Below are 16,240 nucleotides of genomic sequence, written 5' to 3'. Positions count from 1 at the left end.
GCAAGTACTGGCATATCCCATGTTATTCTTTCCCTTTACATGCAAGACAGATTACTGATGTGGCTTTTCCCCCTATAATTTAATAATAGCACAGGGATCAGTACATTGGGTGAATATAATGATCATGTATCATGCAGATAGTATGTATTTTGTTTTAATGAAATGCATGTTCCAGCAAACATGAGACTAGTAGTAGTGAGGTGAGTCGTTCATGCAGAAGTCAGGCTGCAGGCTCTCAAAGGTGCAGTCGGATGTGTCCAAGGCACAGCGGCCACAGTAGCAGCTCAAAGCCACAGGGTAGGTGACGATTGGGTCCACTCCCAGAGGACAGTCGGGGAGCTCAAATGTCTTGTAATGCAAATCCTCGTATGTGCACACATGCTGGTAGACGTTGCTGAAAGGTATCTTGATGACAGGGTCCTGGAAGGAGGAACAGAAGTAGATGTTTCTCTGTGGTGACTCAGCCATCGGTGTTCTGAAGATTTTGTGCGCATCTTACATCATTCATTAACTCAGCAGCCATATTTGACTGAATTGAGAAATGCTATGGACTGCCTTTGGACAAAACAACAACAACAACACTGACTTTGGTGAGGGTTGAGTAGAGATGAGGCCAAATAACCCAATAAGGTTCAAAGCAAAGGCTTCTGCAGCTGGTTAGAAGGGAATATCCACAAGGTTCGAGATAAGACCTGGTCCCACACATGATTCACCTGTCCAATATGTTACCTTATGTTTGCAGTCAACTTTATATTGTAAACCTTCATCTCCACTTCTAATTCATACTAACTGACAGAATCAGTCTCACTCTAATGTTTCATAATCTTTGACAGTCTGTCCAGTAAACTGTGTTTACAAGATAATGCTGCAGAACTATCTGGAACTGATAATAATGCAACTTGAAATAGGCTTTATTTTAAAACAAAATTGTTTTGTTTTCAAATATCAGATATTTAGTGTCAGTGTTATGTACCTTTCAACCAAGAGCAGCCTTTGATTAGAGCTGATGTAGCTAATTTGGCTCCAAGTCTTTGTTAATCTCTTGATGATATTAAAGACAAATTTGAGCAAATACATTTCTTGTCCAAACACCAGTTGAGACAACCATAACTGTTTGACTGTGTTTCACACTATCTGTCCCACCTGTCCACCCCAACTACAACTTAGACTAAATCAAATATGTCCAACTCTGTTAAATGACAGGGGGACCATATTGGTTTACCACCTATCTGACAAACTGACTCATTAATACTGAATTAATGAAAAACAGAAAAACAGGGCAGATTTTTTTTTTCCATGAAACCATTTCTCAGTATTCTGAAATAATCATCTTATTAATTCAGAAAAGCAGGACTGATTTTCTTTCCATATTCAAACTTCTTCAAAAGTCTGAGATAACTGTGGGAAAAAAGCAGAATGTTGTTTTTTCATGAAACCTTTTAGCAGAATACTGAGACAAATGACAGAAAAAAGGGCTTTTTTTCTCAAGTGAATGCATTACGCTTCTGTAGAAACCACATAGTTTTAATGGTAATCCATAAGTGCAGCATGACTCATGATACCTTAGTGATGCAATGGCCGCTGCAGATGGTGGTTTCCACTGGGTGGCACCTGGGACAGCCCTCCTTCTCCACCGACACCGTTTGGTTGATGAGCTGGCAGGGCGGCAGCTCATAGGCTCCTAATGGAAGTTATTTCATATTGGGACAAAGCGTCACATAGTTCACACATGAGATGACAAAATACACACAGTTATTTCACTTTGAAGGAATTTGGTGGGCTACTTAATGTGAAAAATGTTGAAATTAAGTAGAGGATTATTGGCATTAACTATGTAGAAGCCATATAACCATGTTTACAGCCCCAAAATTGTGATTTTTCAGTGCAGCTCTCTGACACACACACACACACACACACACACACACACACACACACAAACATACACACACACACACACACACACAACACTTCCTCTTCAGCAGTGTGTCATAAACTCTCCCAAAAGAATGCAACTCAAGTCACATTACGATACTTAATTTTTCACCTTAAAAATGCATTAAATGTGATAATTATGGTGTTGCTTCATGAGTTTTCACTGTCAACACAATTATTTGACTTTGATGGGCTACTTAATTTGAAAAATGTTGAAATTATGTACAGGATTACTGGTGCTATATTGAAGCCATGTAACCATTTTTACAGCTCAAAAATGGTGACTTAGTGCTGATTCGCTTTTTTTTTTTTTTTTTAATTGTCTTACCTCCATAGGCCATGGGCCAAATGGAGCACAAGGCTCCCAGGACCAGGCTGAACATCAGGGAGAACATCCCTCTGCTGACTGGCACAACCATCATCTAAGAAAAGATAGGATAGAGATATCAGTTAGTTATTTTTTTTATTTATTTGTTTATTTTATTTCGGTCCATTTAAAAAAAAAAGAAGAAGAAAATACATAGTTTACAGTCTAGTCCACTAATAGTGGTACCGAAAAGGTATAGGCTGAAGCCAAAGCTTATTTTGCCTACCCTTTTTACAAGGAAACTATGATATTTATTAACAAAAACAATGTCACAGTTTTAAACCATTATATACGTAAACCGAAAACAAGTTAAGGGAAAAAGTTTGTGCATAATAGTAATAATCTTAAATTAATCAACAATGGATTAATAAAACTTAAAACAAAAAAGAAGTCACGTTTTGCAGAATGCAACATTCACATGCCACACCCTACTATATGGCCTATCAACCAGAGCATGGCTCCACTCCCAGGGACATCTACCACAGTGCCTCACCACAATCCGTGGCTAGTAGGCCACAGAGCCTGGACGGGTACATACCCAATCATAATCATAAACCACCTGCACACAAGTTCACATAAACACACATCATCTACATATACTCCCACAACCACCCATACATGTGTATTCTGAAACTTAATCATAATGTTTTATATTTATTTAATAGCTTATTTTTGTACATCTTTTTAAATTTTGTGACAGTTGTACACATTTTTAAGTCTTGGTCTAGTTTATTCCATAAATCAACCCCTTTTACTGATAGACACCTGCCTTTTATGTTGGTCCTCACTCTTCTTTTCTTAAATATACACATCCCCCTAAGTGCATACTGGGACTCCCTGACTTCAAACAGCTCCTGCATGTAGGGTGGAAGAGTATTTTTTTGTGCTTTGTACATGATTAGAGCGGTGTTTAACTTTACAAGATCTTCTAGTTTGAGCAATTTAGTGTTAATGAAGAGTGGGTTGGTCGGTGACAGATTGTCTCTTTGATTTATTATTCGTATTGCTTTCTTTTGTAACATATAGATTGGTTTGATGACTGTTTCGAAGGTGTTTCCCCATAACTCTACACAATACAGTAGGTATGGCAGTATGAGTGAGCAGTACAATACGCGAAGTGAGTTTTTATTTACTAAATATTTCATCTTGTACAGTATTGCAACTGATTTTGATATTTTTGTTTTAATGTTATCTATGTGTGGTTTCCAACTGAGTCTGTTGTCTATTATAAGTCCCAGAAATTTATGCTCATAAACACGTTGTATTTCAACTTCATTGATTATTAATTTGACAGGTGTATTAATTTTCCTGTTGGAAAAGATTCTATATTTCGTTTTAGTTAGGTTTAATGATAATTTATTGACGTCGAACCACTTCTTGAGTATCTCTAGTTCTCTTCCCACTACATGCAGGAGCTGTGCAAGATCTTTCCCAGAGCTATGTAGACTGGTGTCATCAGCAAATAGCACACACTTGAGCAGTGGCAATGCTTTACATATGTCATTAATGTACATGATGAAAAGCTTGGGGCCTAAAACTGAACCCTGTGGAACTCCATGTGTTATTCTTAACATATCCGAGTTAACATTATTCATATGGACAAACTGTTTTCTATCATTTAGATAGCTTTCTAGCCATGCATGGGCGACACCTCTAATACCATACCTCTGCATTTTATTAAGAAGTATTCTGGGGAGTCATGTGGGGCATCGTCCGGAATGGCTGTGTAGCAGAGAGCTCCGCAGAGCTAGGCACAATAAACCCCCTAAGAAGTATTAAAAGTTGTCGTAAGTGACCCAAGACGTAGTCTGATACTAAGGGGAACAACCTGGGAACATGCCTGATAGAAAACCAGCCGCGCGAGGTGAGAAGAAAGATAGTAAAGATGCAGCATCGGCAGAGGAACCTCAGGATGAGGTAGCCATGGAGCTAGCTAGCATAAAGACCATGCTGCAAGGCATCGCGTCGGATATAGGTGAAGTGAAAGGGAGCTTGGCTTGCCTACAGACCACGGTTCAGCAGCTTGGAGGGAGACTCACAGAAGCTGAGACTCGCATCTCCAATTTGGAGGACGGATGCTGCACGAGGGAGAAAACGCTTGGCCAAGTTGGGAAAACTGTGGAACCGCTTAAGGAGAGAGTCAACTATTTGGAAGATGCAGGACGCCGCAATAATGTGCGCATAGTTGGTGTTAAGGAAAACTCAGAGGCAGGTGACATGGAGAAGTTTGTGCGCACATTGTTGGAGGAGTGTCTGGACATGGAGGCTGACGGAGGATTTGAAATCGAAAGGGCGCACAGGTGCGGACCCAAGCCGAATGCAGATGCAAAATTCAGTTGGCACATCCTGGTTAAATTTCTCCGGTTCAGCGCAAGGGAGGCGGTGCTGTGTACCGCACGAGAGAAGGGATACACCGAGTGGAAGGGCCAGCGTATCTTCTTCAGTCAGGATTTATCCAGAGACACGATACAGAAGCGCAAAAAATATGACGAAGTCAAGCGCCAACTCCGGAGCATGACAAATGTGTCATACGCCATGCTGTATCCAGATACATTGAGGATCACGGTTAACAACAAGTGTCACCTTTTCACTACACCTGCGGAGGCGAAGGCTTTCATCTCAACATTACGTTGACACTGTAATGAGACGTTGAACTGCTGCTGGAGTTAGACTGTGGACAACACAATCCATTGGAGTATATTGTTTCAACATACAGAGCAAGGTATGGCTCAATGGACAAAATGACTAGTTGGAAAGTATTTTCCCCCCATACCTGAAGGGCACACACACTTCATTTTGATTGGTTTTGATCTCCTTATGATCACCTAAAGACGCAATGTCCCATAGGGCTGTTTTGTTTATAATGCTTACACTGTGCAATGCTTTAAGTGTTACTCAGGTCCAACACAGAAATATATCTCGTAAGGGAAAAATGGGATGGAAACGGACTGATATTGGTTGGACATTTTTATTATTTTGGTTGACAGAAGTACAGTACACACGTGTACGAAGATCAGCACCTTGACTGGCTTGTTTTCTTTACTATATATATCATTTGTGTGTCCATTTTGCAATGCTGCAAGGCCATATCTCACATGGGATTGATAAGAGAATTGAAAACGAAAACGGTCTATTTAATTTTAAGAAGAAAGGGGTGGTATAGGGCTGAGTCAGATAAAGATAATATTGATTGATTTGAATTATCCTACAGTGGTTATGTCTGAAATAAGGGTGTTACGAGCATATTAGAGGAGGGGTGATGGGGTGCTTAGCAACCGGGCACTTATAGCCTCACGGACCTATTATGGTCTGTTGTTTTTTTCCTTTAAGGTTTAAGATGACATTTAACCTGGGCCCGTTGGCTAGGTTGGTTTGTCAGTTACTGGTGTTATTTGTTCTGTTCTTTAATGTCTTTCTTTTTCTTTTTTCTTCATGAGTCTTTGGCACATTCTGATTTCACTGACTGCTTATCACAGCCGATGTCCATTAGAAATGTAGAACAATTAATACCATGACAGGGATATTAAAAATAGTTACATGGAATGTGAAGGGAGCAAATCTTGCCGTTAAAAGAAAGAAACTTCTAATATATTTGAAACAAAAGAAGGCAGATATCGCCTTTTTACAAGAGACACATTTAGATGCAGCAGAATCAAAAAAGTTACAGAGGGACTGGGTCGGTCCGATTTTTCACAGCACATTTTCATCCAGTAGAAGAGGAGTTATTATTCTAATTCGTAAAACTGTGGCCATTACAGTGTATGACGAGAAATCAGATACAGAGGGAAGGTGGGTTGCAATTGATGTGGACCTAATGGGTAGGAGATGCTCTCTAGTAAACATATATGCCCCTAACACGGACTCTCCAGAGTTTTTCTATAACCTACATGCAGTAATACAGAATTTTGGAAATAGTGACATTATATGATTTATTTTGATTTGATTTATTTATTTATTTGAGTGTCATGCACCTTCTGGTGCCCAGCCCATATGGGCTTACAAGACACTAGATAACACAGAAACAAAGACAAAGATGACCATATAACACATACTATTGTGGATACAATGTTCTCTGTCTTCGATGCCAAGCATCTTCCACAAAATTTGCCAAAGCAAAAATCTCCACATTAAAAAACCAACTCATCATATCAGCTTCGGACAGCCAAAACAAATCAGGATTTTTCATCTGGGTCCTTTCGAACAAAACATTTCTCAGATCACAGTATAGAGGGCAATGAAATACAAAATGAAATGGTAACACTTTATAATAACTATCCTTTATAAACAGTTAATAGATCATTCACAAATTATCTGTTAAGAAATTAATAATCACTTATTAACAGTTAGTTAACTATTTACTAACTCTTTGGTAATTATTAAGAAACTCTCTTATTATTAGTTAACAGATCATGAACAAGTTATTAATAAATGACTTGTTAACTATTTGTTAATAATTAGAAACTTACTAAGAGTAAAAACTGTGAATGCCTTAAAAATAGTCAATAGATCCAGAACAAGCTATTGGTAAACAACTTGTTAACTATTTGTTAATAATTGATAAACAACTTATTAAGAGTAAACATACTATGCAGCGTATGTCTTATAACTAGATAATAGATTATGAACAAGCTATTAGTAAATGACTTGTTAACTATGTGTTAATAATTGGTAACAACTCAATAAAAGTGAACCAGATATGCTGCCACCTGCCTTATACCTAGTTAATAGGTCATGAACAAGCTGTTAGTTAACTACTCAAAAGCATGTTTAACTGAGTAACAAATTATTATTTTAAGATTAGTAAATACATTTGTTAATACCATGTTTGAGTTATAGATGTTATTGGGACGTTATTCTAAAGTTGCAACTATTCCTCATTTATTAACATTTATGAAGGTTATTTTGTGTTAATGAATTGTTAATTAATTATCAACAACTACTTTATAAATTATCAGTTAATGTATTTGTTAATACCATGTTTATGAGTTACAGGCATTATTTGGACGTTATTCTAAAGTTGCAACTATTCCTCATTTACCAACATGTACTAACATGTACTAACAATGTGTTGACCTTGTTACACCCATTTACTGTTATAGATGCTGTATTTTACCAAAGAAGCACCACAGATGAAATTGTGAGCACTGTGTTTAATATTTATAAACATTAAAACAAGAATCAAGGAGAAACCACAGGGCATGACGATAAGCCCGCCACTCATCGCTGATTATCACAGATCCCACCCTGACATGGTGAGCTATGAGTGGGATGAGCTCTCTCCTGGTTCTCCTCTCCACCAAGCGCAGTACAGGCTTTCTCCTACTATGGCTCACACCCAGCATCCCAAACACCCACTTCCTCCTCTTCCAGCCACCAGCCATTCGTCCACGTCCATACTGTTGATAGATACAACATATTTAATTTATTTCTATGATTTATTAATTTGTAGAGGGCAGATTAAAAAATGCATGAACTGTCACATGAATCTCATAATCCATAATTTTCTAGACAAACTATGTGGAGTTATACTTTGAACAATTAAAATGAATGGTCATTTAAACTGTAATTTGCATTGAGATCTGGCCAACAGTGCTTACCTTTCTTTTATGTCTAAAGTGGCTCTCATCAATAGCCACAAACTGCCTCCGTCCCCCGATGCACTGGCCTCTTCTTAGCATGTATTCATCCATTGCATTAATACAAACATCTCGCAGCTTTTGAGCCATCTTGGATAAGGTTGCTGAGCTACCAGAAATGTCGTCCGCAATCATGTCCACTTGGCGTAGACGCAGGCCTTGTGCAAATCTGACAGAACAAGGAAATTACTTATTAGCACAGTTTCAGTTTTGGTTTGGGGGTGTTACTAGTATACTATAGATCTACTGATTGAAAATACTTTAGGAGAGTTTATAAAGACCTCTACCAATGAATTGGAGTCTAATAAAACTGTAGGCTATTTGTAAAATTCAATTATCTTACTTGCCAGAGCCTATAGAAAGGAGAGCCAATAGCTGCCATTGATTGCAGTATGTCAGAAAGCAGCATGTTTTGATGTAGTTATCATATAAAATTTATTTTTGATTGGTTGGCTGTGTTTGTGTGTGTGTGTGTGTGTGGGTGTGTGGGGGTGGGGGGGCAGTTTTAAGGCACATCTATAATAATAATCATCATCATTATTATTATAATGATAATTATTATTATCACTCAAGTCAGGAAATGCTCCTTAAACTATTATCTAAAGCTTTTGTACACCTACATAGTCTGCACAAATTGTTGGACACAGCTATACACAGTTATGTGTGTATTTTTCTTGATAGATTAACCCTATCCAGAATAAGCTGAATTCATTTAAAGTCTAAGCGTTTAGGCCCAATGTCAACTTACCTGTACACAAAGCGCATCCAGTTGAAGAGGGAGACTTTTGACTTGCTGAAGATGGACTTGTGTCTAATTGACCTCTTCAGTTTTCTCCCTCTGTGGCTGCGATGCTGGCAAACCCTGAAAATAAATAAATAAATAAATAAAATAAAAATAAGATTGACAGGGACAAGTTGCTCATAGAGGTAGAAAGTTAGCTAGGCCTACCAAGTAATGCTATATTTATAAACAAGATATTAATTATCAGAAACACATGGGTGCTCTTGCTAATTCAATTTACTGTATTTTCATTTTGAGCCAAAATGGGGAGAGTTTTATTGTGGTTTCATTTGAATTCTGAGCCAAAGTATGTTCTCATTACAAACAATAGAAATTAACTTACCATGCATAGTTGTCAATACAAGCCGATTCCTTCATTTCCATCTTGAGCTTGCATTCTTTGCATTTCATTTTTCTTTTTAGAAGCTTTTTCTTTTGAAGCCACTTGATCATTTCTTTGTGTCTTCTTTTAGATGTAGTACTGCATTCAACAGGCCCTCCCTCTTAGCTCACTGGCTAAACCAGGCATTTTTATAGGATCTGTGACTGGATGCCGACAGGTTTGATTAACCTTTTCTCCTCTACTTTATGTTATTTATTCTAAATATCCCGCCAAGTAATGGGATTTCATGGAGCAGTTGTGATTGGACGATCAAGAAAAGAGGGCGGGCTTTATAGGTCACCTGCTCAACGTCGCGCACCAAGTTCAAGGCGCTTGTTTCCGTTCGCCTACTCACTCACCCGCCTGAATACGCGGTCAGGAAAAGTGTTGCTCCAATGGCCGCGACAGGGACAAAGAGGAAGAAAACTGCAGCAACAAATGTTAGGATGGCGAACACTGCAGCTGCAGCAATGGATGACAATCATGACGGTAGGTATGGTATGATTTTAGTGAGACATGCAGATATTTTCACTTGGGCAGGCATACTCGTGTTAGTTTACAAGCTAACGTTAGCTAGCTGGAAATATTAGCCTAACATGCTGTGCGCATATCGCGTCTTTTGCGAGCACACTCTTTGTAAGGTAGGCACGACAGAGGCGCACCCTTCAAAGCCGTGCGCCTAAGCCAAGCTTTTTGTTTTTTGTTTATTTTCCCTTTCTTTTTTTCCCCCTGCTAGCCTACTAGCGTTAATTTTAGCAGCTAGCATTACCCTTGTAACTGCAATTCAAAGGCTTATGTGTGTGCACGTGCATGCGTGCTCGCTTAGATATATATGTCTGTTACATGTACTATTAATGAGCTGGGCAATTGTAGAAATCAAGAGACTTAGGCAAATATATTTTCTCAAGTCAGTCAACTTCACATAATAGGCCACTCTTCATGGTAGTGGTGGAAAACAGCCAAAATAGTGTTGTCAATTCTGCGGGTCAATGCTTTTATCACAGAACTATGGCTTTTACTTAATACTATGGGGTCTACAATCACTGCACCTCCTTTTAATCCACCAACTGGAATTGGGAAGTGGAATTCCGTTCCACTGGGTAATGGGTTCTCCTGTTGCTGGTACCAACTGCTTCAGAACACATTTGCGTCTATGTTGTGCGCACTTACACTCTTAAAATAACAGTGATACACTGAGCCATTTATTTGCCGCCTGAGACCAGGCTTTTGCTGGTCAAAGGTGTAAATGCTCTTAGCTAGAGTGGGCAATGCACAAGACAGTAATGCGGCAGGAATGCAAAGACAATTGCTAAGCTTAATTACTTTTAGTTTCTTCAGTTCCGATTCTGACATTTTTCACATGAATGAATAAAATATACCATTTCAGTTTAATTGCTATAATGTACAAAAAAATAAAATGATACATACAGTAAACAACTAAATTTTTACTTGTAGAAAAAATGTGTAGAATATATGCAGTCCTGATTATTCTTTGTATATTTCCTAAGCTATTTAGCTTTTATGATTGGAACTTTTTTTGTTTGTTCCAAGAAATTGGTCTAAGTAAGTAACACATACCTGTGTGAAAAGATATTTGCACACCTGACAGTGTTGCATGGGTTTTCACTTAGTTTTATGATTGTCACTTAACTATTTATATTGTGTTTTTGATACAGATGCTGGAGGGACAATTGACTCGTCCTCTGATGATGCATCATGCTCCTCCGACTCCTCTTTGTCCTCTTCATTTTCTGAGTCATCGTCATCAAGCTCTTCATCCTCATCAACCGATTCAGACAATGAAAGAAAATCCAAGAAAAGAAGCGAGAAGAAAAAGAGGGGCCACCACCATAAGAAAGACAAGAGGGACTACCACCACAAGAAGAACAAGAAGGAAAAGAAGAAGATGAAAGGGAAGAGAAAGTGCCAATATAGCAGACAGAGAGGTAAATGTAACAAGAGGAGGGCAGTTAGGCTGTTGCCTTTCATCGAAATTCACTGTTTTGACCCCAATATAGGTTCTTGTTTGATACGTGTACATCCGCTGAGATTATTTGTTTATTTATCTTGGGAGTCTTGTGCATGTGTTTGTTTAATACAAAATACAAGCCAGCAGCTAACACTAGCAGCTAGTGGAGATCCGGACTATTAACACTGAAACACTCTAAAAACGTATGTTCAAACTCTCAAACGCTTCGTATGGTATAATCAGAGTTTCTTTTGTGCTAGCTGAGCTAATAAATCATCAATAGTCCCAATGTAGCACTGTTCACAATCCAGAGATAGTCCTGGGTAGTAAGGGGATTGGGGGGCATATCTGGATCCGCCCTTTTTGCTCTGTGCCTACCCCACCCACACAGTCCTCTCACCTTTTTCACCCAGTTTGCATGTCTTGTGTGTGTGTGTGTGTGTGTGTGTGTGTGCGCCTGTGTCTGTATACTGCTTGTATATTTGTTTTATTGAATCAGATTTCTTCGTTTCAGCACGTCATCCCAAAGAGGCCATCAAGAGGTACCAGAAAGTCCTTAAGGCATACAAGAAGGGAAGAAAGCTGAGTGCAGCATACAGAATGGTCGGTGTCGACCCAGACACCGTCGTTGCCAGTGCCCCAATGTGTGAGCTGTATGTGGTACAGAGAGCTGCTGGGTGCTTACACACCACAGCAACAACTGCAAGACTTTGCAAAACAATGTTTGGAAGTTTTGATCAATGATCCAGACCTTTTGAGGGATGTTGAAAATCAGAAGAAAAAAGGGAAACTGATTCCTCTGTGTAAGAGAGCTTAGGGGTAACTTCCCCAGGGCCAGGTTGGTCATTTAGAGATGGGATGGTGCCCGAGAGCAGTGGTTCTCAACTTTTGTTTTGTTGTTTGTGACTTTAGTTTGACTGTTAGAAGTTAATGAGTTTAAATATATCCACGAATGATGTCATCAGGGGACACAGAATCCTTGTGTGTGATATCACTGGAGCACATATTCAACTCATTAAAGGTGCTCTAAATGGTTTTAAATATTTGTTTCTTTTTCTTTTTTTATGCAAGTTAAATAGGTCTCCATTTTGGCAGCCATCACTGATTATAGAGTGGTTTGTCGGTAACATGGGTGTTGTATCTTTATTTTATTGATACAGTATTTCATTTAATAGTTCATTAATGCAGTAGTTATTGAGTAATTCATGTGGTTAAAAAGGTAAACTATTTACAAGGAGTCATTTGTTTTATTTGGTTAGTTTAAGTTGATTTACTGTAAACATTGACTGATATAGACCACAAGGTGGCAGTAGCGTTCTATGCATTGACCAAAAGGTCACGAAGAAGAGTGTTGCTCTGGCTAGACAGAAAAAATGGTGAAGATGTTTTCAGTAATGCAATGCCGTGCATATATTATTCTGTAATGCCGCAAGTTTGTTTAGTAAAGTTCTGAAAGAAGAAAACGAATTCCCGGTCGTTTTTATAGAAGCTACAGTTAAGTCCCCACATTTTGGTGCCGAAACCCGGGACTTTTAGATTAACTTCAGAGGAGTTGGCCGATAGCTGTAGCTAGCTTACCAAGCTAAAGACGCGCCGGGACAAGATGACGGAACAATTACAGAGACTGAAACAACGGCGAGGAGTGTTAAGAGCCTCCACCACGAAGCTGCTGAGGAATATAGAGGAGGAAACGGGCAAGGATAACGTGAGTTGTGACCGCCTGCGAGAGCTGCTGTCCATGTTGTCGGCTAAAGAACAGAATCTCCTGGAATTGGATCAAGATATTGAAAGTGAGATACCGATGGACGAGCTGCAAGCGGACTTAATAAAAACAGTGGATTATCAGGACAATGTTAACTTATGGAAAGCCCGTGCAACAAGGCTAATTGAAAGAGAAGAGGCAGCGGCGGGCGGGCGGAGCCCGCCTCGGCCGAGCGATGTGAGTACACCCCCAGACAGACTGACTAACAGGCCGTCAGTGAAGTTACCAAGGCTGTACATAAATAAATATGACGGTGAAATATCGATGTGGCAAGAGTTTTGGGACCAATTTGAGACTGCTATCCATGATAACAGGGAGCTGAACAAAACTGAAAAGCTGACATATCTCAAGTCATATCTCGTGGGTCCCGCAGCAAAAGCCCTAGCAGGGCTAAAAATAACTGAGAACAATTATGACACTGCAATAGAGATGCTTAAGGACAGATTTGGAAGAAAGGACCTGGTAGTGAGTGCGCACATGAATAAACTGCTCAACTTAACTCCAGTTAAGAAATCTTCAGACATTGCCGCCTTAAGACAGCTGTATGATGAGTGTGAAGTCCAGATTAGAGGCTTGGAGTCACTAGGAGTAGTTTCGGATACATATGGAGGATTGCTGTGCCCCATATTACTCCAGATGATCCCAGATGACCTTGCTATTGCTTACACACGTCAAACAGATTCAGGGCATGAGCTGAAGGTCCAAGAGCTTGTCACTTTCCTACAGCGGGAGGTTGAAAGCAGAGAGCGTGCCATGCACTTAACCAAACTGGGAAGCCTTAACAAAGACCCACAACCTGCTCAGCAGCAACGTCACAAACCAGATTCATGGAGTGGAAAATTCAGAAAACCAAACTTCCCGTCAGCTGCAACTCTCCACACAAGCAACTCAAACTCTCCTCAAAGCTGTTTATTCTGTGACAGTACAAGCCATAAATCAGAACTGTGTACAGATGGTACAGTCAGCATGCGAAAGGAAAGGTTGAAGAAAATGGGGAGGTGTTTTGTGTGCTTGGGACAACGACATCTTGCTAAATTCTGCCGAAGCAAGGGTGTCTCATGCAGCAAGTGTGGACGGAGACACCAACTCACGATGTGTGATAAGGATGAGCAACCTGAGCCCCCAACCACTGCTCAAGAGACAACTGACGCTGTCATTTCTTCTGTGGCTCCCCACACAGTAAACACAAGCAAAGAAAAACCACATACAGTTCTGCTACAAACAGTAACAGCTTGGGCAGAGGGACCGAAGGGGAGGAGAAAGGTGCGCTGCCTGATGGATGGAGGGAGTCAGCGGAGCTTTGTCCTGCAAAAACAGGTAAAGACACTGGGGTTACCTGTTGTGAAAAAAGAGACTTTAAAACTCCACACCTTTGGCAGTATCAGCCCAGCAACAAGGCAGCACAGCATCGTGAAATTAGTCCTGCAAAATATTAGCAACAAAGAGCTAAACATTGAGATTGAAGCTGTTGAAACACCACAAGTGAGCTCCGCCATCATGCAGGTTCCAGGAGAACAAATCAGGCGTCAGCTAGAGAAAAAGGGGCTGCCATCAGCAGATGTTTCAGGCAGCGGTGGTGAAGATTTGGAGCTGTCAGTACTGATAGGCGCCGACCACTATTGGAAAATGGTGTCTGGCAGAGTGGAAAGACTATCAGAGTCCCTGGTTGCTATAGAAACCATATTCGGCTGGACAATGCAAGGACCAGTTTCCATGTCAAGCATGAGTGAAGCTTCATGCATGAAGATTTGCATCGAGGAAACCACGCAGGTTTCTGACCAGTTACGTGCATTCTGGGAAATAGAGTCCCTGGGCATCTCCAGCAAAGATGAGGAACGAGTTGATAACGATGCGCAGAAAAACTTTGACAGGTCAGTCAGATACAATCAAGGGCGATATGAAGTCGAGCTGCCATGGAAACAAGATGCACCTGAACTCCCAGACAATCTGAGAATTGCCCGGAAAAGATTTGAAGGGCTGAAACGAAAACTGAAAGCTGATATGACACTGTTCAAGGGATACAGTGATGTGATTCAGGACTATCTTCAGCAGGGAATATGTGAAGATATCCCAGACACCTGTCACACAGCAGGCACTGAGAACAGCACTGTAATGTACTACTTGCCTCACCATGCTGTAATAAGAGAGGACAAGACAACAACTAAGCTGAGAGTTGTCTTCGATGCTTCTTCACATGAGGACGGCTGTCCCTCTCTTAATGACTGCCTGCTTACTGGACCAAATCTAAACCCAGACCTCCTAACCATCTTAGTGAGATTCAGGCTGCACCCAATTGCATTCATGGCAGACATCACTAAAGCATTCCTGCAAATATCTGTTGCTGACAAGGACAGAGACGCTTTGAGATTCTTGTGGCTCACAGGACCTCCTGATGCTGAGGACACCAAACCACGCACCCTAAGAATGGCTCGTGTGGTGTTCGGAGTGTCATCAAGCCCATTCTTGCTTGCAGCTACAATCAGGAACCATTTGGAGAAATACAAGAAAAGTCACCCACAGGCTGTTAACACTCTGAAAGACTCCCTGTATGTTGATGACTTTATTGCCAGCTCAAGCAATGTTGAAGATGCTTATGCACTAACTGCACAGGCGAAGGAGATCCTGTCCACAGCTGGCATGAGCCTCTGTAAGTGGACAACAAACTCTGCTGAGCTGAAGGCCAAGTGGCTGCGAGAAGGTTTCGAGTTCACTCTGGAACCTGAAACACACGGCTGTGTGTTAAAGGTGCTTGGTCTGGTATGGAGGCCAGAAACGGATGATTTTGTTTTCAACCTCAAGCATCTGATGGACATTTTCAAGGAGAGAGAGAACACAAAGAGGAGTGTCCTGCGGTCGTCAGCTAAGGTGTTTGATCCCATGGGATTTCTGACGCCATTCACCATAAGGGTAAAATGTCTCTTCCAGGACATGTGGCAAAGGGGCATCAGCTGGGATGAGGAGCTGCCAGACGACCTCACTCAAAGGTGGCAGCAATGGTGTGTGGAACTGCTTCAGCTGCATCAGATAGCCATTCCCAGGTGGTATGGAACCGACAAACTGCAAAATGGACAAGGCCAAGTTCTTCATGTGTTCAGTGATGCAAGTGAGAGGGCCTATGGCGCAGCAGCGTATCTCCAAGGACAGACAGCTGAGGGAAAAACTGTAACTAGACTGATAATGTCCAAGTCAAGAGTTGCACCCATTAAGAAACTCACCTTGCCACGTCTTGAGTTAATGGGAGCTCTGATTGCAGCAAGGATGGGAAACAACCTGTTAAGGGCGATGAACATACACACAAGCCAAATCTGCATGTGGTCAGACTCCATGATAGTCATCCAGTGGATCCGCAGCTCAGCGCGAAAATGGAAACAATTTGTCGCGAATAGAGTGACAGAGATACAGTTACTGACT

At 40.7% G+C, this 16,240-nt stretch overlaps 2 protein-coding genes across 3 annotated transcripts; one reads left to right on the top strand and one right to left on the bottom strand.

Moving 5' to 3' along the window:
* Positions 1-186: 186 nt before the first annotated feature.
* LOC115372487 (gonadotropin subunit beta-2-like) lies at positions 187-2,354 on the bottom strand. Its single transcript, XM_030070426.1, has 3 exons — positions 2,261-2,354; positions 1,563-1,681; positions 187-420 (listed from the first exon to the last, which is right to left on the bottom strand). The coding sequence occupies exons 1-3, from the start codon at positions 2,352-2,354 to the stop codon at positions 187-189; spliced, it is 447 nt and encodes a 148-aa protein (XP_029926286.1).
* A 6,939-nt stretch (positions 2,355-9,293) lies between these two features.
* LOC115372697 (ADP-ribosylation factor-like protein 6-interacting protein 4) lies at positions 9,294-12,087 on the top strand. Of its 2 annotated transcripts, none has more exons than XM_030070788.1 (3): positions 9,294-9,587; positions 10,775-11,044; positions 11,582-12,087. In XM_030070788.1, exons 1-3 carry the CDS (start codon positions 9,494-9,496, stop codon positions 11,809-11,811), a joined length of 594 nt encoding a protein of 197 aa, XP_029926648.1. In that variant the 5' UTR covers positions 9,294-9,493; the 3' UTR covers positions 11,812-12,087. The 2 variants fall into 2 exon arrangements, 1 of the variants encoding a protein (XP_029926648.1); XR_003929466.1 differs by lacking the exon at positions 9,294-9,587 and adding an exon at positions 10,644-10,661.
* The last annotated feature ends 4,153 nt before the right edge of the window (positions 12,088-16,240 follow it).

The sequence above is a fragment of the Myripristis murdjan genome, chromosome 15 (assembly GCF_902150065.1).
Source record: "Myripristis murdjan chromosome 15, fMyrMur1.1, whole genome shotgun sequence".
In the NCBI taxonomy this organism is placed as follows: domain Eukaryota; kingdom Metazoa; phylum Chordata; class Actinopteri; order Holocentriformes; family Holocentridae; genus Myripristis; species Myripristis murdjan.
Note: the sequence above shows the minus strand (reverse complement) of the source record. Positions and strands in the feature narration are given on the sequence as shown.

Bases quoted from the DNA above. Each gene is read 5' to 3' on its own strand.
- LOC115372487 (XM_030070426.1), bottom strand. From the start codon at position 2,354: ATGATGGTTGTGCCAGTCAGCAGAGGGATGTTCTCCCTGATGTTCAGC. The intron at 1,682-2,260 runs GTAAGACAATTA...AACTTCCATTAG, and splicing joins TTGGCCCATGGCCTATGGAG to GAGCCTATGAGCTGCCGCCC. The intron at 421-1,562 runs GTATCATGAGTC...TCCTCCTTCCAG, and splicing joins GCGGCCATTGCATCACTAAG to GACCCTGTCATCAAGATACC.
- LOC115372697 (XM_030070788.1), top strand. From the start codon at position 9,494: ATGGCCGCGACAGGGACAAAGAGGAAGAAAACTGCAGCAACAAATGTT. The intron at 9,588-10,774 runs GTAGGTATGGTA...TTTTTGATACAG, and splicing joins AATGGATGACAATCATGACG to ATGCTGGAGGGACAATTGAC. The intron at 11,045-11,581 runs GTAAATGTAACA...TCTTCGTTTCAG, and splicing joins CCAATATAGCAGACAGAGAG to CACGTCATCCCAAAGAGGCC.